This window comes from Erithacus rubecula (genome assembly GCF_903797595.1).
Source record: "Erithacus rubecula genome assembly, chromosome: 13".
NCBI classification, from domain to species: Eukaryota; Metazoa; Chordata; class Aves; order Passeriformes; family Muscicapidae; genus Erithacus; species Erithacus rubecula.
This window is the reverse complement of record NC_136665.1, coordinates 20069084-20088963: the sequence shown is the minus strand read 5'-3', so window position 1 is coordinate 20088963 and position 19880 is coordinate 20069084. Positions and strand designations below refer to the sequence as shown.

The 19880-nt window shown below is 55.1% G+C and overlaps 3 protein-coding genes across 4 annotated transcripts in view; 1 reads left to right on the top strand and 2 right to left on the bottom strand.

Annotated features, from left to right (window-relative positions):
- PLXND1 (plexin D1) overlaps positions 1-10509 on the top strand; it is a 66999-nt gene extending 56490 nt beyond the window's left edge. For both annotated transcript variants that reach the window (XM_079316955.1, XM_079316954.1), the window contains exons 30-36: positions 356-390; positions 1395-1499; positions 2221-2384; positions 3731-3878; positions 6424-6564; positions 7363-7437; positions 8055-10509. In XM_079316955.1, coding sequence (XP_079173081.1) covers positions 356-390; positions 1395-1499; positions 2221-2384; positions 3731-3878; positions 6424-6564; positions 7363-7437; positions 8055-8171 — 785 coding nt within the window. In that variant the 3' untranslated portion in view covers positions 8172-10509. The remainder of the gene's footprint in view (positions 1-355; positions 391-1394; positions 1500-2220; positions 2385-3730; positions 3879-6423; positions 6565-7362; positions 7438-8054) is intronic.
- A 1556-nt stretch (positions 10510-12065) lies between these two features.
- H1-8 (H1.8 linker histone) lies at positions 12066-13755 on the bottom strand. Its single transcript, XM_079317202.1, has 3 exons — positions 13401-13755; positions 12642-12869; positions 12066-12569 (listed from the first exon to the last, which is right to left on the bottom strand). The coding sequence occupies exons 1-3, from the start codon at positions 13707-13709 to the stop codon at positions 12177-12179; spliced, it is 930 nt and encodes a 309-aa protein (XP_079173328.1). The 5' UTR covers positions 13710-13755; the 3' UTR covers positions 12066-12176.
- A 3005-nt stretch (positions 13756-16760) lies between these two features.
- RHO (rhodopsin) lies at positions 16761-19567 on the bottom strand (the record flags this gene model as incomplete). Its single annotated transcript, XM_079316987.1, has 5 exons — positions 19116-19567; positions 18030-18198; positions 17753-17918; positions 17295-17534; positions 16761-16880 (listed from the first exon to the last, which is right to left on the bottom strand). Exons 1-5 carry the CDS (start codon positions 19474-19476, stop codon positions 16761-16763), a joined length of 1056 nt encoding a protein of 351 aa, XP_079173113.1. The 5' UTR covers positions 19477-19567.
- Positions 19568-19880: the final 313 nt, after the last annotated feature.

The window sequence follows — 19880 nt, the reverse complement described above, 5'->3', positions numbered from 1 at the left end:
CTGAGCTGCCCTGGTGCTGAGGTTCAGGGTAATCCTGGGAGCGTGGGGCACATGGGGCATCCCAGGGCAGGAGTGCCCCGTGCTCATCCTGCTCTTGTGCCCTCTCAAGGCTCTCTTAAAACATCCCTTGGGAGACCTCAGTCCCTCTTAAAGTGCCTCCTAGGGTACTTGCCACAAGCCCCATGATGCAATAAACACCCCCAAAACAAACAAACACTGAGATCACTTGTGGGTGAGAATGCCAGCCTGGTGTTGGGGTTCTTGGGGTTCAGGTGCCTATTGACATGGAGGTCACCAGTGGAGGTGGATGTCAGTCCCCCTGACTGAGCCACTGTGTCTCTCTTGTTCTTCACAGTGAAGGATCTGGACACTGAGAAGTACTTCCACTTGGTAAGTGTCCCTTTCCTGGCTGCAGGGATGAGGGCTGCTGATATTATCTTAAATGATGTCTATGGGCTGTAGTGTCAGAGGTGAGGAACAAGCTGCACCAGGGCTCATTAGTTCTCTTCAGCAGGGTTCAGAGAGGCACAGGAAGGTGACCTGTAGGTAAGCTTTATCTGTAGATAATCTGAGGGACACGACAAGCTGTTACAGGGATGGCAGAGAGCTTTCTGTGCCTGAGGGAGCTGCTGGCAGGCAGAGAGCCCAGGGTGTGTCAGAGCATGGCAGGCACAGTGGCAGTGCCAGCAGCACTCTCAGCTGGGTCACCTGTGGCAGCTGCTGGCATGCTGGCCGTGGCACCAAGGGCTGGGCACTGTAACAGCTGCCCTGGAAAGAGCTGTCCTGGACAGCAGCAGCAATACTTCATAGCCTGGTGTCAGGGGCTTTTCACTGCAAGCCTTTCCATGCTGAAGTAGAAACACCTGCAGAGCAAGGAGGGAAAAGGGATGGGAAATCAATGTTCACATGTGAAATGATGTCAAGATGGACTCCAGTTGCTTTCTTTGTCAGTAATTCACTATTTCACTGACCTGACCAGTGGAATATTCATTTTTGTTTTGAAAAAGCCAGCATTCCTACATACTGTGCTTTTTCCAAATCCAAGCAAAGCTGGTTTCTGCAGAAGCTGTGTGCACAGCTGCTGAGAGCCTGAGGTACAGCCCAGACAGGGCTGTGAGAGCCAGGGGGGCAAGCAGGCCAGTGTGCAAGGGAGATGGATGGGTTCACCTCCGTCATCTAGGGTGAGAGAGGCAATAAAGAGCACATGAGAAGCAAATGTCAGAAAAACTGAGTATTATGGATCACTTTTTTAAAGCCATATAAGGGTCTGTTTATAAAGCATAACCGCTTTTTAATTGAATTTTATATGCAATTGAAATTCTATGCTGAAAGGAAAATTTAGTACAACAGTTCCAGGGCAGAGTGCTCTGACCATGTGCTTTATCTGGACCCAGGTTCTCCCAACTGACGAGTCAGTGGAACACAAGAAGTCCCACAGACAGAGCCACAGGAAGAAGGTTCTTCCAGAGATCTACCTGACACGGCTACTGTCCACCAAGGTAGAGCTGGGCTGCCCTGTTCTTGGCAGGGATGGTTTGTGGCCTAGAGGGAGAGGCTGCTCCAGGGAACGAGTGCTGCAGGGCTGGCTGCTCCCTGAAGGCAGTGGCACCTCTCTCTGCGTGGCTGCAGCAGGTTCAGTGAGGCTGTCAGGCTCCTGGGGCTCCCTGCAGCTCCCCAGCTCATCCCTGCTGCTGTGCAGTGCCCACATGATCTCCCTGGGGTGCACTGGGCTCTGTGCAACAAGAGGGATTGAGGTGCATGGCTGAGACCTGAACCCACCTCCCCAGAAAGAGATGCTGCTGGGACAGGAGATGAAGATGCTCAGCTGTGGGAGCCAGAGAAATGTCTGTGTGATCTGAGGTCAGATCTGGCCCATCTTTAATCCCAGCATGGCGTCTCCCTGAAGCAAAGATCACAGTGATGGCCAGCAGTCTCTGGTCTTCTTTGTCTGTGGGGTACAGAGCAAGCACAGATGTGAGATCCCAGCAGTAAGAAAGAAAATCTTGATGTCAAAAGAAATTAACCCCAAATGCAAGTTTATTCTATCCCTATCCACAAACAAACTGTTTCCTCCCTGCTTTGCCATCCCCTCTCTCTTCTGACGTACCCATCTGGCAGCAAAGGGCTTCCCCTGGTGAGCAGCAGTCACAGCCCCTCTGCTGCTCTCCTGGGCTTGGGTGCTGCTGCTCTCCCCAGTCCCCATGTGTCCTTGTCCTGCAGGGCACACTGCAGAAGTTCCTGGATGACTTGTTCAAAGCCATTCTCAGTATCCGGGACGACAAACCACCCGTGGCTGTGAAGTATTTCTTTGACTTCCTAGAGGAACAGGCAGAGAAGAGAGGGATCACAGACCCTGACACTCTGCACATCTGGAAGACCAACAGGTTTGGAAAAGGAAATCCTTATTTTCTTCCTTCCATCTCTTGGGAGCAGCAGCTGCAAAACCCTGGTGTCCTGGACTAATCATTAGTTTGCTAAAATTAGAAGAGGGACTTGGAAAACAGGGAGGGTGGCAGAGAGGGCTGTGAAAGATGAAGCCAAACACAGGACTGGAGAGCTTTGAACAAACATGAAGCCCAGGGGAAGAGTGAGCTGAAAGAAGAGGCATGGGCAGAAAAAGGGTAGAAAGAACTGGCACACACAGATAATGAAAGGAGAAATAGGATGATGGGAGACAGTGGTGTTAGCTGCAAGCACTGGAGATCTGAGACAGAGTCCAAGACTATGTCAGGTCGTGAAACGTCATGGAAATTTTAAAACCAGCATATTTGGATCCTTTTCATTTGTTTTCTGTCTTTTCAGCCCTTTGGCAGCACTTTTCCTGACTTGGGTCTGTAGCCAAGCTGAGTCTGCAGGGTGTTCAGGGGACTCTGGGGGCAGGTGCTGTGGCAGTGCCTGCTGGTGAGCACCACAGTGGAACCAGATGGAGTGGTGCTGAGGGAATGAGCAGCAGGAATGGGGAGCCAAAGTGAAGGGGAAATAGTGAGGAAAGAAACCAGAGGATTTAAATGTCTCCATTTAAATTGAAGAGTGTCAAGGAGAGGCTCAGCACTTTGGAGACTGTGAAGAAAGGAACTGTTTCCAGCCCAATGTGTGAAAATTAAAACCAAATTTTCTGGGAGAGCAGGCATGCAGATACAACCATTGTGCAACAGATTTGCCTACCCTTTACTACCTTCATTGGCCTGTAGAGCAAAGACTTACAGTGGCTTTCACCTCTCAGCTGCTGTGGAGGTTAGGAGGGGTGGGCAGTAGACTGAAGCTATGTTGTGGCCAAATCAGCAGTGAAATAACTGAAGGAGAAAATGATGAGAGAACAGAAAAAAAGACAGATGCAATGTGTTTTGTGGGGCCAGGCTCACTATCAGAACCAGATGACGGTTAGTGTCAGGAAAGAGGGAGAAGGAGATGACACCACTGCTCCAAGCAGCAGCAAGTGGGGAAGCCTGACTCACCAGACCCACACAGGCAAGGCTGCTGTGCCCCTCTGGCCGGAGTGCTGGGAGCTGATGAAGGAGCAGGGCATGTGTGTGCCACTGGCAGAAGGTGTGTCCCTGCCCCTCCATCAGGGCAGGGGTCTGCACCAGGGATGAAATGGCAGAACACATCTCCTCAGCTTTCCTTTCTACTGCTCCCTGTCTATCATCGTCTTTCCTGCAGTTCTGCCCCCCTTCCTCTGGTACACAAAAACTCATCTCGTGTGTGTGTCCCTGGATCCTTCCCTTTGCAGCCTACCACTGAGGTTTTGGGTGAACATCCTGAAAAACCCGCAGTTTGTCTTCGACATTGACAAGACAGATCACATTGACGCCTGTCTGTCCGTCATTGCCCAGGCCTTCATCGACGCCTGCTCGCTGTCCGACCTGCAGCTGGGCAAGGTAATGCAGCTGGGCCAGGTGATGCAGCTGGGCCAGGTGATGCAGCTGGGCCAGGTGATGCAGCTGGGCAAGGTAATGCAGCTGGGCCAGGTAGTGCAGCTGGGCCAGGTGATGCAGCTGGGCCAGGTCATGCAGCTGGGCCAGGTGATGCAGCTGGGCCAGGTGATGCAGCTGGGCCAGGTGATGCAGCTGGGCAAGGTAATGCAGCTGGGCCAGGTCATGCAGCTGGGCCAGGTCATGCAGCTGGGCCAGGTAATGCAGCTGGGCCAGGTAGTGCAGCTGGGCCAGGTGATGCAGCTGGGCCAGGTGATGCAGCTGGGCCAGGTAGTGCAGCTGGGCCAGGTAATGCAGCTGGGCCAGGTAATGCAGCTGGGCCAGGTCATGCAGTTGGGCCAGGCTCCTGCTCATACCAGCTGCAGACATTGCTTGGGCTCACACAGCTCAGTTTTGGTTGTCTCCAGGGATGCATTTTTCCCTCCCTTCCCCACCCCTTTTCTCAGACTTGAGTTTGAAACTTGCACCTCCTCTGTTATGAGCAGACAATTGATTTCTTCACAACCTCTCAGCTAGGAGAGAAGCCCAGGAGGTGAGCCAGAGCTCTGAGAACACAGGCTGTAGCTGTCCAGGGGTCACAGACCAGGCCTGGCTCACGGGGTGTGAGGCTGTCCAGAGCCATCCCAGTGCCACTGTCCATCAGCAGGCACTGCCACAGGTGGTGCTCTCCTCCCGTGTCCATCCCAGGGTTGGAGTCTGGTGGGCTCAGCACAGCCCTGGGGGAGCTGAGGCTGCCCCAAGCAAGCCCAGCTGCCTGAGCCAGGTGCCACGTGCCACCCCAGGCCCCACACAGCCCCGGGGCTGCCTGCCAGGAAGGTGCCCCATGTGCATATTCTTTCTCTTTTCTCCCACTGCCTTGGCTGAGCACAGTGCTGACATTTGAAACTTCCTGACATAAATGGGTTTTATTAAGAAATGCTGTAAATCACCCCCCTGCCTCCCCAGCCCAGAGGCTGATGGTGACAGTGTGTGACTTGGGGGACACCCTGCAGTGAGGGGGTGGGCGCTACACCCCCAGCCCCAGAGCTGCAGGAAGCCTTTGTTGGGAGAGGTTAATGCTGGAGGAAGATCTAATGAGTGCTTGATTTTTTGTTTGTTTGGGTTTTGGTCTTTTTTTTCCACACGTGTTACGCAACACCTACAATTTGTCCTTGTCAAGTGGCAGATGAGGGGAAGAGGGGTCAGCTGGAGTCAGACAGCAGATGGAAACACTTTTCTGGAATACAATAGTATAAGTGAATGAATTGTTGAGTAATGTGGGAAGAATAAATCCTCAGCATAAAAATCAGCTTGTGTGTACACGCGATGTATCACTGAGCATTTTCCAGGCAGGATTCTTCCCTTGGTTTCAGCACGTTGCTCTCGATACTGCAAATGTGAGAGCAGGCTCAGTCCACACATCTACAGTGCACAAGCAGTTAATAACCATCTCTTCGTAATAGAGACAAATCAGACACAAATTAAAAATAACTTAGAAAAGAGGCAGCATGGTTTTCCTTTGTGTTTCCAAGGGGAAAAAAAAGTAATGCTATGAGCAGGCTCTCTGTAAGTTGGCCATATTCTCATAATTCCTTGTCACTGGGTTTGAAAATAAACTGCAGTGGGATCTGGTGCCCGTTTCCTGTTTCCCCTGCAGCATGAGCCAAGCTCCAGATTGCAGCAGCAGATTGGAGTCACCCCGGGCTCCCCTATTCCTGCCTGACAGAGCCAAGCGTGCTGCCCTGGGCAGAGCCAGCCCCTCCCTCCCTTCAGCAGGACCCCCCTCTGCACCTGTCAGAGCACTGGGGAGAGTCCTGCACATGGCCTTGGGGTGGCAGGACAGGGTGATCTCACTCTCTTTGGTGTCCCCAAGCCTGGGACCAATCCCCTTGGGGATGCAACACGAGGCTAGTCAGCCAAGTTCATTCCTGGGGTAATGATATCAGGAGGGCACGATTGCCTGAGGTTAAAATTATTCATGCTGTGTTTGCAAGGAGGGCAGCAGGGTTGTGCCTCTGCTGGAACAACCCAGTTGTGTGACTGGAAGGTTAAGGATTCTGTGTCCAAGCTGACATTAATCAAGAGAATTCAGTATTCTCTGTTAATTACTTTACATGCACTCCATTTAGACCAGGCGGGCTGGATTAGCCAATGCAAAATAAATCAAAGCTACATGAAAAACCCAAAAGCAACATTTCAGCTGACGAAATTCAGCTTGTAGTTGTGTGGCGTTGAGCTGATGGATGTTCAGCCCATGGAGGGCAGCAGGATGGTGCCGTGTCTCCACAGGGACACGGTGCCATCCACAGACCCTGGGTGTGTCAGCCCTTGTGCCACGAGCTGTCTGTGGCTCGGTGCTGCCCGGCCCTATGCTCCTCTCTGGCCACAGCTGGCCCCAAAGCCAAAGCTGTTCCCTCACCAGCTGTAGCCGAGGTCCTGCCTGATGCCAGGAAAACAGGAAGAGGGTTCCAGCCAGGAGCAGCCCAGTGCTGAGTTGGGTGTCTCGCCCTAGGACTCCCCGACCAACAAACTGCTGTATGCCAAGGAGATCCCCGAGTACCGCAAGATCGTGCAGAGGTACTACAAGCAAATCCACGACATGCCCCCTCTGAGCGAGCAGGAGATGAACGCCCACCTCGCCGAGGAGTCGCGGGTAAGGGCACAGAGGACGGGGCTGACTGCAGCCCAGTGTGCTGCTGGGGCTGGAGCAGCAGGGAGGCACATGGCCTAACATCAGCTACTGCTCAGGTGCTGCAAGGAGCACACTGGAAGGGATGTTTTGCCTGAAACTTCCATGCACAACCTTCATCTGACCTAATTCCATGCATCCTCAATTACTGCCAGAGCTGCAGTAAACACCCATGAGTTTGCTTGAGCCTAACTAGCTCTGGCACCGTTGGGAGTTGAGAGCAAAATTCAGTGCCAAAATCCACGAAGTTTGGACACGGACTTCTGCAGTCCCACAGCCACCCAGCCAGCTGGCACCCAGGCACAACTGCCAGGGACAGCCCTGAGTCTCAGGCAGCTGCTGGCAGCCAGCCCTGGCACCAGCCACAAGAGTTGGAAGCCACATTCCAGATCGGAGTCCTGCCAGTGATGCACCGCAGGTTCCTCAAAATCAAACCTTCTCCCTAGGGTGTTTTAGCTTTGGGCACCAAGCAGGTTTTTTCTATTGATACTCTGCAGTGCAGCTGATGTGCTGCCTTCTCCTATGAAATGGCTTTGGGCACCCAGGGATCAGCAGTGCTGCCCAGCGTGGGTATTCACAGCTGGCTTTGAAAAGACCAAGATCTATCCTGATGCAAGCAAATGCTCCTCCCCTAAAAATCCAGCTGTACCAATGTGACAGTAAAGTCAGCCACAATCTGCTTTCACTGGTCAGTCCTGCTGGCTGGAACTCACATGCTCCATCCTGCTAATATTCTCCCCTCTCTTTTCTGTCTTTATTAAGAAATACCGAAATGAGTTCAACACCAATGTGGCCATGGCTGAGATATACAAATACGCCAAGAGATACCGCTCCCAGGTGAGTGGCTCCTACAGCTCACGGGCTCTGGGCTGCCTGGGAAGGGAGGAACCACCTCTGCAACAGCCCCACAGACACCTGCATCCAGTCCCACAGAACAGGGATTATCAGGGTGTGCACAACTGCAGTACATAGGTAATAGATGCAGATGCACCTATTCTCTGTCCCTTGGTTGATAACTTCTTGGAAGAGAAGACTCGCTATTCCCAGGTGATACTAATGGCATTTGGCTGGGCTGAAGAAGGGCTGCCAGATGTATCAACCCTTTCAGGAGAGCAAAACATGCAGATAAGGTCCACCCCCAAAATAACTAGCACCTGCTGTCCCTGTGCCAGTCAGTGGCCCTGGCTGCCTCCTGCCCCCCTGCAGCCTGTGGGCTGGTGCTGTGCCCTCAGCTCTATCACAGCAGTGCATTTTGGCCATGTACCACTCCCAGCCCTAACCAGGAGCCCCAGGAGAACAGCGGTGCCAGGGGTGTGAGCACAGGGGCTGTGGGGCAGGGTAGGCTCCCCATTAGGAGCTCTGGCTGGGATTTGGGCTCATAGGTCTGGTGGGGGGAGCTGGGCTGGCAGGTGGGCACCCCAACTGCCTCAGCACCATGCCTGTGTCTCCCACAGATTGTGGCTGCCCTGGACGCAAACCCCACGACAAAGCGCACTCAGCTGCAGCACAAATTCGAGCAAGTGATTGCACTCATGGAAGACAACATCTATGAGTCCTGCAGTGAAGCCTAGGCCAGCTGCAGCCCTGGAAGTGACCTTTCCTGCAGCACAGTGCCACAAGGGAACCTGCCCTCAGCTGCAGGAGTACCTCGGTCATACTCAAACCAGACTTGTGGAGAGGGTGGGCCTGGCCATGGCTGAAAGTTTGCCTCACTTCACAAGAAGCCACAAGATACCTTTCTGAGCAGCTAAAACTCCTCTGGTCTGCACTGTGGCACCCATAATTTATTTGCTGTTGCCAGCCAGAAATGGAGGCATGGCCCTTGTGGCAAGCTCAGTTCTCCACTTTCCCCTTGGTCAGCACTTGCTGCATCCCTGTGCGTGGTTCTTCGGGACGGGGCTGCAGAGGCTGGAACAGACACAAAGCAGAAAGGTCACCTCAGGGAGTAATGACCACAGACAGCAAAGACCATCATGGCCCGAGCTCCCATTCCATCCCTCCAACATCCTTATTTTTCTAACACCAGGGACTCTTATCAGCTGTTCACTATCTGCTGCATTCTGTGTATATTTGTGCCTTTTGATTTTTGTACTGTATGTGTAAACATAACCACTCCTGCATCTGAGACTTGGGCAGCGCAGGGAACTCGGGGCTGAGACAAAGCAGTTGCTTCCCAAGCAGCTAAGGCATGGTGAAAGCACTTTATCCCTCCTGGAGACAGGAGTGTGGGGGCTGCAGGGAGCACGGGCTGTGTTGGCAGCACAAGGGCTGTTCTGCCTTTCCTGGGCTCTCGTGGTGAGCTGGACAGTGGGGAGGGAGCATTCCCCAGCAGCAGGGGGTGACACTCCTGGGCAGGGTGGGGAAGGACTGAGCCCCTCACTCCTGCCCCACATGTGTCCATGGCACTGCACCACCTGAGCCCAGAAACGCCCCCTGTGACAGCCTAATGCCAGTGGCCTTGAGCCACAGGCAGGGCAAGCAGCAGGCTGCACTGGCTCTGCCTCTCCTGCCACCATCCCCACACACCAGGCCAGTCCTGCAGAGGTGTCCCCTAAAACAGCTTGTTCTGCTTGCTTTGGGCCCAGCCCTGTGGCTGCTGCCTGGGTTTGGCTGCATGGCCAGCCTGCTTTCAGCCCTGAAAGGCACAGGGACTGGACCCAGCTGGTGCCAGCCCAGAGCCACACAGGCCAGGAGAGCATCTCCAGCACCAGAGCTGCAAACCAAGGCAGAGAGTGTCCCAGCTCAGCTGGGGTCACTGAGAGGGTCCCAGCAGCAGAGAAGCAGAGCTTGCCCGAGATGGACACCCCAGTGCCCCCTGCCAGCCCAGCCTGGGGGCTATGCCTGCTCAGTGCCCAGTGTCACACAGCCCCTGCAGAGGCTGCACACAGCCAGCACCACATTCCAAGCCAGCATTCCTGCATGGACAAAGGCCCCTGCCCACAGGGCTGACCACCACAGCTTGAACTGCCATATAGGAAAGAAACACAGCTACTACCTCACTGCAGGAGGGTGTAAGGGAAGCCTCTGTTAGTCATCCAGCTGGCTAGGATGCAGTCTGGCATTGGATGACTTTGTCCACCAAAACTCCTGGGTGATTCACTGCCATGGACAGGTGGTCTCCATTCCATCATTTCCAGTAATGCCACATTTGTCAGAAACCAGAACATCAGAGTTGTGTATGTGTACATAGATATCTATTTTAAAACAAACAGTAGACTTTATCCAGTATGTTAAAATGTGGGGAGGGAGGGGAGGGAAAGGGGGAGAACAGAGTTTTTTTTAAAGAGAATACAGAAAAAGTATGTACACTGTGGAGGTCTCAATGTCTTTGCTGAGGATGTGGCTTCAGAATAGAAACTCTAAGAATGTAGCTGGGCTACATTTTATTTTGAAAGTGACTTCACAAAAATTTCTTGATGTTTTTTGTCTTTTAGAAACTGTGAATAGCTGCCAGAGATGTAGGCAGGCCCAGCACAGGAAAGGGCAGGGTGAGAAGGACCAAGGTAGCAGAGAATGTTGAGCTTGGTTGGAGGCAGGGAAAGGGCCATGGAGCTATAGCCCCATGTTGTTTGTTACAGGGAAAGGATACAGGTGAGCCAAGAGTAAATAGAGTTTGCCTCCAGGTGCTGTGGCTGGGCCATGTATTGGGGCTATTGTTTTATTATTTAATTTTTTCCAAAGCCAAAAAGAAAAAATTAAAAAAAAAAAATAAAAGGTAGTTGCTACAACCATTTAAAGGAGCAACTTTAGCAGAGGGTTTGTAGTGTTGATGTGAACCTTCGAGCCCTTTGTGACATGTTTTTAAACTTTGGCACGTGTTGTGGGTGTAGTGCCCTTACCTGCTGTGTAGTGGAAGTGGCAGACTCCTGGCAAAGCCTATCTTTGTAATAAAACAAGGTGCTGAACCTATGAAGTGCAGTTCTTGCCAAGCACACGGGGGGACACCTGCACAGACAAGTTTTGCACATGCAGGACATACAGTGTGTGGGGTCAGCAGCCCTCTGAGAACAGGTTTGTGCCCCTCAGGGCTGTCCACACACCACTCCCACAGCCAGTGCCACAGTTCCTTCCCAGAGCAGAGGGAGGGGACAATTGGCACGAGGACAGCAGCACCTGAACCCACCAGTGCTGTGCACAGGGAGATCAGCAGCCCCAGAGAAGCAGCTGTGGCCAGGCACCCTCACCTGTGCCATGTGCCTCCCTGCACTGCCAGCCTCATCTGCAGCTGCAGCACCCTGACACAGCTGTGGCCCAGCGCCCTTAACAACCATGGCATTGCTAAATCTTCCCCTCCCCTAGTAAAAGCTGTGCTTTCCAGACACCAGAGGGATTTGCTATTTCCACTAGGAAGTAGGTTCTTTGCAAAGCTAAATCCAGCCATTAAATTATTTGGCCTCTCTCACAGCAAGAGAGCTCTGCATTTCACACTTGGTGCTAGTGAGGGAGGACACAGCCCCTGCCTGGCACTGCTGGGGACATTACCACACAGATGAGTGGTGCTCTGTGAGGCCACCCCGCCTGAGAATCCAGTGAACTCTGCTCACTTACTGCTGCCACATTCCCCACCCTGTCCCTGGGGCACACGAGTTCCAGTTCCATTAAAGATGGATCAACGCAGTCAAGGCTGAAGTTTAAGAGAAGTTAGTTTGCCCAGCTCTTGCTTAAGCCTCAAAGCAAGGCCAGGAGCCTTGGAGGGCAATGGCAAGGCCAGTTGCAGATTAACAAAATCCTCTTTAGAAAGAGTTTTACTTCCACTTATTTTCTCCCACCCAGGAGGAATGTAACCCTTTACACAATCAGCACGACCTTCAGAAGGGCCCTGCTGTGGGCAGAGCAAGAGAAATTCAGGCAATTGAAGCTATTAAATGGAAGCATGATACACTGACCCACAGGGGCTCACAAGACAAGTTTGTAGGTGGGAACTCTGCCACAGACTGTAATAAGAGCATGAGCTGTGCTAGAAGCTACAGTGACACCCCAAACTTGGGTTTTGAGCCCTAAGACACCTCTATCTTCCTCTGTAGTTAAAGCACAGGCTGCTTCACCTCTGCTGGGAGACACTTGCCCATGGAGTGCACCCCAAGCTGCCACCCTGGTGCTCCTGTAATCCCAGCTCAGCCAGGCATTAGCACAAGGGCAGCCAGGACAACAGAGGGCTGGACAACTCACACAGGCTGTGAGCACCACGGCTCCACACAGCAGCAGCCAAGCCTGAGCTTCTCTGTGCCTGGGCATGTCACCGTGCTGGGTCCCAGGGTCCCTGCCCATCACCTGGCACACGGTCAGCCTGCACACACACTGCCCCCAAACCCTGCAGCTCCTTGGCACATGGCTAGGGACACATGGGCACAGGGAGAGCACCTCTGCCTGCAGCACCATCTCACCACCACGCCATGCAGGCTGAGGACACGGCTTGGGTGTCAGCACCGCGACAGGGACCCACAGCAGTCATGGCACTCCATGAAGCGAGTAAAGAAACTTTATTAGAATGAGGTGAACACAGATAAAACCTGTCCTAGGGACTGAAACCAGCCCAGACCCCAAGGGCTGGGCCAGCTGAGGCAGGGCTAAGCTCGCTATGGAGCCTTTTTCTCTGCTGCCACGGGAGCTGCCTTCTTGGGCCTGGCCTTCTTCCCCTGCCCAGCTCCCGCAGTCACCCGGGGCTTCTTTGCCTGAGCTCCCTGTGCCTTGGGGACATTCTGCTGCACGCCCTTTGGCACCTTGCCCTTGCTCTTTGCCCTGGGGGCCTTTTGGGGCCCCTTCACCCCAGCCCTGGCAGAGCTGCCGCTGCTGTCGCTGTCACTCTCCCCCGTACTCTCAGCAGCCAGGGCCGTGCTGGGTCCCGAGTGTCCTTTTCGGGGGGCCTGGTGGTGGCTGGCAGCTTTTGGGGGCCCTGCAGGCCCTGTGCCGCCAGCCTGGGGCTGCTTTGCTCCATCGCTGCTGGGCTTCTGTGCCGCTCGAGGCTTGGCCTGGAGGCAAGGGAAGAGCAGCTCAGGGTATGGCTGTGCCAGAGCCCCAGCCCGCTGCTGGCCTGCACTCACCTTCACCTTGGGCTGCCTGCTGGCCGCCGGCTGCTGCCTGCTGGCACCTGCAGAGAAGGGGTGAGTGCAGGGGGGCCCGGCAGCGTGAGCTGGCCCACTGCACCAGAGCCCTTTACCTTGCTGTGCTTCTGCCACGGGGCCCTTGCTGGTCCCTTTCTGCGCTGGCTTTGGGGCCTGGCCTCCCTCAGAGCCTTCCTGCTGCTTGTGCCGCGGTCTCTGGCGCGCCAGCTGTGGGGAGAGGGGCGTCAGCAGGGCCGGGCTCAGCCCAGCCCCATTCCTGCAGCTACAGCCCCATGCCTGCGGCCACACGGCCCCAGCCCAGCTGCGGCCCCATGCCTGCAGCTACAGCCCCATTCCTGCAGCTACAGCCCAGCTCTGGCCCCATTCCTGCAGCTACAGCCCCATTCCTGCAGCTACAGCCCAGCTCTGGCCCCATTCCTGCAGCTACAGCCCAGCTCTGGCCCCATTCCTGCAGCTACAGCCCCATTCCTGCAGCTACAGCCCAGCTCTGGCCCCATTCCTGCAGCTACAGCTCCATTCCTGCAGCTACAGCCCAGCTCTGGCCCCATTCCTGCAGCTACAGCCCCATTCCTGCAGCCCCACGGCCCCATGCCAGCTCCGGCCCCATGCCTGCAGCTACAGCCCGGCCCCAGCCCCAGCCCCTTTCCTGCAGCCCCAGCCCCACAGCTCCAGCCCCTTTCCTGCAGCCCCAGCCCCGCAGCCCCAGCCCCGCAGCCCCGGCCCAGCCTCCATGCTCACCTTGAAGGTGCCGGTGGCCCCCACAGCAGAGGAGTTGTGGGGCCGCACCAGCTCCCCGCAGCTCAGCCCCTTGCTCAGTGCCTGCTTCAGCAGGTACTTGAGGCGGATGGGGTCCACGCTGGGGTACTTGGCCAGGATGAAGCGCTTGATGGCCACCACAGAGGCTCCCTTCTTCTCATCGTGGGCCCGCAGCGCCTCCTTGACCATCTGCAGGGTCGGGGGGTGCTGGGCCGGGCCGCGCTGGGCTGTGCCGGGAGCCTTGGCTGCTGCAAGAGGGATCGTTTGGGACTGGAGTCCAGCCCGAGACATTCCCAGCCCCAGCAGCCACAGCCCTGCTCATCTCTGCAGCCCCCAGGGACCAGCACAGAGCAGAGCCTGAGCCAAGCTCCGAGAAACCCCACAGCACTTGCAGAGCCCTTACCCATAACAGCACACAGAGCCAGCAGGCACCACAAACCCTACTGCCCCACCCAGCTCACCTCCATCCCATTTATCTGATCAGCAGCCTGGCTGCAGGTGCTGGTTGGCAGCTGATAATTGCTGTGGGGGAAGCCCTGATGGAAGCCAGGGTCTGGAAGTTAATGGCTCTTTGCCAAGCTTTGTGAGGGGCTGGGGAGAAGGAGCACAACTAAGCAGAGGGCTTGGGGAAGGATGAGGGATGGGGGGTTTGCAGGGTGATTGCCCTGAGCAGGCAGACAGAAGGTGTCTACCTGCTGCAAGGTGGGTGTTGAGGTGCTGGAATTGCAGTTTACTGACAGCTGTGGCTGTGGGGTGCACAGGGAACCAGCCCTGAGCACAGGGCCCCTCCAGACCCCCTGTGTGAAGGTGGGATGTGCTGCCTCCCTCACCAAGTGTGGCCTCACTAGGAAATGGGACTGATAATGGTGGTGGGAGGGGAAGGTTCCACCCAGAGTGAGAGGAGGAAAACGAAGAGCTGCTTGGTGAGCCAGCAGAGACAAGAGGAGCAACTCTCCCCCAGTATCCCCAAGTGTCACAAGCAGGACAACAATCCACCCCCACCCCCTGAATCCTGTGCTGAGGGGAGAGCACTCCCAGCCCTGGACATGGGCACTTCCATGGCCCCTGTGTGCAGGCCCTGTGCTGGTGAGGAGAGCCTGAGTGCAGCACCCATGGCTCTGTGGAGGAACAGGGCAGATATTCCTTCTGCAGGGACTGTCCCCCCCAGGCAGGACTCGCAGGGATCTTGTGTGCATTGTCTGTTGGAAATGTGAGGGAGTTGTAAGGCAGGATTATGTCATGGCAGGACTGGCTCATGGCCATCTCAGCAGGCCACAGCAATGCACCTGAAAAGCACTGCCCACTTGACCCTTGCCAAGATCTGTGCCCACCTCCTGCCTGAGGGGCCAGCAGGAGGCAGGTCTGGAGCAAGGAGCTGGGAGATGGACCCACTGCCTGGAGCCCCATGCACCCTCCTCCTGCCCAGACCAGCACCAGCCTCTTTATTGCTTCATTTCCAGCCCATGTCTGAATTCCCCAGGAAGGGGACAGAGGGGGCACAGGAGAGCTGCTGGGGCTGGCACCACAGAAGGTTTGGGTGCATTTCCTCATCCTGGATCCATCCATCACCTCTCTGGTAGCTCTGTGCTGCCTCTGGCACCTGGCTGGGCTGGCAGGAGGGTCCAAACCAGGTGGCACAGGGGAGAGACAGCCCTGCTTGGGCCAGGGCTGCTCCTCCATGGGCAGGAGAACCACAGTGCCAGGCATGACCACACTCCTGAGGAGTACAGCCTCACCAACAGCAAATAAACTCAATCCTTCCTCCTCTTCCCTCCAAAACCACCTCCCAGATTTGAAGCACATGAATCAGACATCAGCCTAAACACTGAATTATTCATAAAACTCTAATCTTTAGATTTCACTGAATATGCAGAAGTATCGATAAAAAAGATAATGAGAGAATTGTACTTGCAAATTGCTCTTTATTAAGGGTTTAACTCGCATGGGCTCTATACATTCCCTATTAGTCCTTGCAAAGCTGCATAGGATTAGAAATCAGAGAGGATAATAATGTACAAAAATAGTTTCAAATGTTGATAACACTGAACAGTGAGAAAAACATCTTATTTGTATAACTGAACTAAAAATAAAAATGAAGAACACTGCTACAATTGCCACATGCCATCTTGTAGTGCTTTGAACATATGTCGGCGTGGCTGAGCCATATGCTGCTGGGTGCTGCCTGCTGGAGACCAGCCCTGTGCCCAGCAAGCCTCCAGAGCACCAGAGCTGCCCAAACCTCCTGCTGGGCTAGGGCCAGACTGCCCAAAACGGGGAGGGGCATGGGCAAGCTCCTTGGGGCTGGCCCTAGGGGACCAAAGATGCCTAAGAAAGAGAGATAGGACTGCAGGAAGGGGTGCTGGGGGCCATGGAGCAGAGCTGCTGCTCAGGGTGCAAACTCTGTGCAGCACTGCAGGGCTGAGCACAGAACTGTCCTGGAGTCACTCAGGTTGTGCAGCACTGCAGAGCTGAGCTGTCCTGGGGCCACTCAGGGTGTGCAGCACTGCAGGGCTGAGCACAGAGCTGTCCTGGGGCCACTCAGGGTGTGCAGCACTGCAGGGCTGAGCACAGAGCTGTCCTGGAGTCACTCAGGGTGTGCAGCACTGCAGAGCTGAGCACAGAGCTGTCCTGGGGCCACTCAGGGTGTGCAGCACTGCAGGGCTGAGCACAGAACTGTCCTGGGGCCACTCAGGGTGTGCAGCACTGCAGGGCTGAGCTGTCCTGGAGCCACTCAGGGTGTGCAGCACTGCAGGGCCCTCTGTGCCTCCTGCCTGCCAGCAGGATCCATGCACTGGTACCTGTCCCATCCCCTGCAGAAATCACAGTGTGTCCCAGGACTTCTGGCAGATGGGACAGGACCAGGGCACTTTGCAGCAGCCAAACCTGCTCTGGGCAGACAGAGCGTGATGGGCTGAGTGACTGGCAGCACTGGCTAGGAAACATCTCTGGCAGAAGAGCCAGAAAGTGGCCCCAGCTCTGGCCCTGGCAGCAGCAGATGCAGAAGGTGCCCTGGCTGGGGTGCCAGGCAGGTTGAGGGAGGCAGGACAGCTCTGCCATGCCCAGGCAGAGCTCTCTGACCCCGTCTGCACTCAGAGAAGGGGCATGAGCTCTCAGCAAGTCAACAGAAACGCACGGATTTTCGCCAGAGGAGCTAAGCCTTTGCATTTTAATGACAAAAGGTGTGTGCACATTTTCAGCCTTGTTCCCGGGGTTCCTAGTGCCAGGAGCGAGGAGCCTGTCCCACAGGGCCTTGGCCATGGTGAAGCAGGGCAGGAGGTGGGGCGGTGGGGCCAAGGTTGTGCCCCCAGGGCAGCACCCAGGGACTGGCTGCACCCCTGGGGTCTATGCAGGAGAGACCTGGCTGGTGGAGACGGACGAGGTCTCTGTCTTGCCAGCAGATGTGTCCTCGTCACCCAGAGGGTTCTTGCCACAGCAGAGGGTTGTGATCATGCAGTTACGGAACTGGGAGAGAGGGAAGCCCGGGGTGAGCCGGCTGGACACCACCAGCTCTAGCTGCAGAGCTGCCTTTAAGCCCAGCAAAGCTGCTGGGAAGCCCCCAGTGCTGTGGTACAGGAGGAACTGTGCCTGTATGGAGTCCCCTGCCCCCCTGCCTGCTCCCACCCCACCTACTGCCAGCCATGCCTGCTCCCGTCCTGGCTCCCCCATCAACCCTGCATTACTTCAGGTGGAATGGTCTTGCGTTTGTGGGATTTATGCAGCACCAAGGATGAGCTGCACAGTTCATTTCCCATGTGCCAGGACTAGATCTCCTGGAAACAACCCCTCCCTCCAGACCACTGGTACCCTGAGATGCTGTAACTCTCTGCCAGATGTTACAAACACAAAAGAGGACTTGGCTGGCACCCTGGCAGTTACCTGTTTGTTCATGACGATGTAGATGACAGGGTTGTAGATGGCCGAGCTCTTGGCAAAGAATGCCGGGATGGTCATGAAGATGGGCCCGAAGTCTGACCCCTGGTTGGTGAAGATGTAGAACGCCACACTGGCATAGGGCACCCAGCAGATCAGGAAGGAGATGACCATGATGATGACCATGCGAGTAACTTCCTTCTCTGCCTTCTGGGTGGTGGCAGACTCCTGCTGCTGGGCAGCAGCCTGTGGGCATGGATGGAAACGGGGCAGTCAGAGGTGCTGCATGCCAGGGACTCAGGTCAGGGTGAGGGTAGTCAAGCTCCACGTCTGGAGTTTGCTATTTCCCTCTTCATGGATGGCCAGGCTGGCCCCTGTCACCGTTCTGGAGCCTGGTGTGGGGCCCTGGCCAGCACTGGGGACAGGGGTAGCCCTACTGGCCACTCCTTCTGGCAAGTACCCACCTCCTTGACAGTGCAGACCAGGTTCCCATAGCAGAAGAAAATGATGGCCAGCGGGATCATGAAGTGAACCACAAACATGTAGATGACAAAAGATTCATTGTTGACCTCTGGCTTGAGAGTGTAATAGTCGATCCCACAGGAGCACTGCATGCCCTCGGGGATGTACCTGTCAGGTGAGCCCAGCAGTCAGCACCCAGCAGAGGAGACTGGCTGGGGGCCATGGCCGAGCCACCAGCCAGGCTCCCACACCCCACCCTGGCTCCAGTGCCTCCCCTACCTGGACCAGCCGAAGAGGGGGGGAGCTGCACATGCCAGGGCCATGATCCAGGAGAAGGCAACGCCCATGATGGCGTGGTTCTCCCCAAAGCGAAAGTTGCTCATGGGCTTGCAGACCACCACGTATCTCTCGATGGCCAGGACCACCAGTGACCAGAGAGCAATTTCACCTGCACCAGGGAGGGGGACAGAAAGCAGCGCAGGGGCTTTGAGTAGCAGGAAACAAAAAGACCCTGATGGCAGCATGAGGCCTCAGACTGATGTTCCTGGGGACACCCCCTGGCAGCAGCTTAATCTCTGCCAAGGGTTCAAAAGGAAAAATGAGGAACGGTCAAGGGCAGATGTGGTAGGACAGGGTGAGAAGACCCCTTCTCACTGTGCTGCTGACCCACAGCAACCACTTTGCTGCAAAGTTTTGAGATCCATGGCTGATCCCACCCTTCATGTCACACTTGCACCTGCAAGCCCGTGGTCACACTCTGACATGCAGCAAGTGCCCATCACCACAGGGCTTCCCCTCACCACCCACGGCTCCCTAGGAAACTTGTGCCACAAGGACAAAACCAGTAAAACTGTAGCTGTGGCTGGAAGCTGAACTGAATGGAGGAGGGCATTTTTACACACACAATTTCTGTTTAACATCTGTTTGGTTCCATATCAGGCTGGCATGGGGAGTGGAGCCACCTCTGCTTGCCTCTACCACCATGCACCACACCAGAGCCAATGGCAGTTTCAGCTGCAAAATGGGAGGAACAAAATTGTCATCTCTCGAGTTACAAGGTGAGCCAAGGAGATGAGCAAATCCAACAACTGCAAAATCTGCTATTGGCTGCTTTTCATTGCTGCACTCTGGTTCTCAGAATACTGAGCAGGTAGCTCCCAAAATAAAGGGGTTTTTTAACTGTCACTTGTCACTTTTTTCAGCTCCTACCCAGAAACATGGCAAATGGCCTCAGTCCACATCAGCAGCAGGTCAAGGATGTTACAGGCACCATGTTTTCCCAAGATCATCTGTGGTCTTTCCCTCCCAGTACTAAAACCCAGGGAAACTCCTGACAGAAGACATTTGAATATTTGGAAAACTTACCGCCCAGCGTGGCAAAGAAGCCTTCGATGTAGCACCCTGTTACTCCAAAGACAAAGTACCCGTTCATGGAGGTGTACATGGTGGTTGTGAAGCCTCCAAATACCATGAAGAGGTCGGCGACCGCCAGGTTCAGCAGGATGTAGTTCAGGGGTGTGCGGAGCTTCTTGTGCTGGATGGTGACGTAGAGCGTGAGGAAGTTGATGGGGAAGCCCAGCAGGATCAGCATGAACATGTAGGCAGCCAGTGCTGAGTACTTCCAGGGCTCAGCCAGGTAATACTGGGGGTACTCGAAGGGGCTCCGCACCACCCCCGTCTTGTTGGACATGGGCACGTAGAAGTCTTGGCCTTCTGTCCCGTTCATGGCTGCAGGCTGTGAGCTTTCTGCTCTTACTCTGGGAGCTCTTTTGTGGAAGGGAGAAACGCCTCTGGAAGGGAGCTCCTGCCACCTCTCAGCCTTCACTGTCACCCCAAGGAGAACCAGCTAAACTCTCCCCCACAGGGCACCTCTTATAAAGTGCCCCCAGGGTAAGCTCCAGGCACTGGTGTCAGCATGATTAGGGTTTAGAGAATTATTAATCATAATCATCCCAGGGTAATTGGCTTTCCTGGGAAGGTGTTAAGGTGACACCAGTTTCTGGCCAGCGCTGTCATTGTTGGAGACCACGGCTCATGGTCACAAATATAAGGAGGTAGCTCTGCACTGTTGCATTCATTTGGAGGGGCTCACAGCAGGCAGCAGCTCCCTTGCACAGCCTCGCTCCCCCT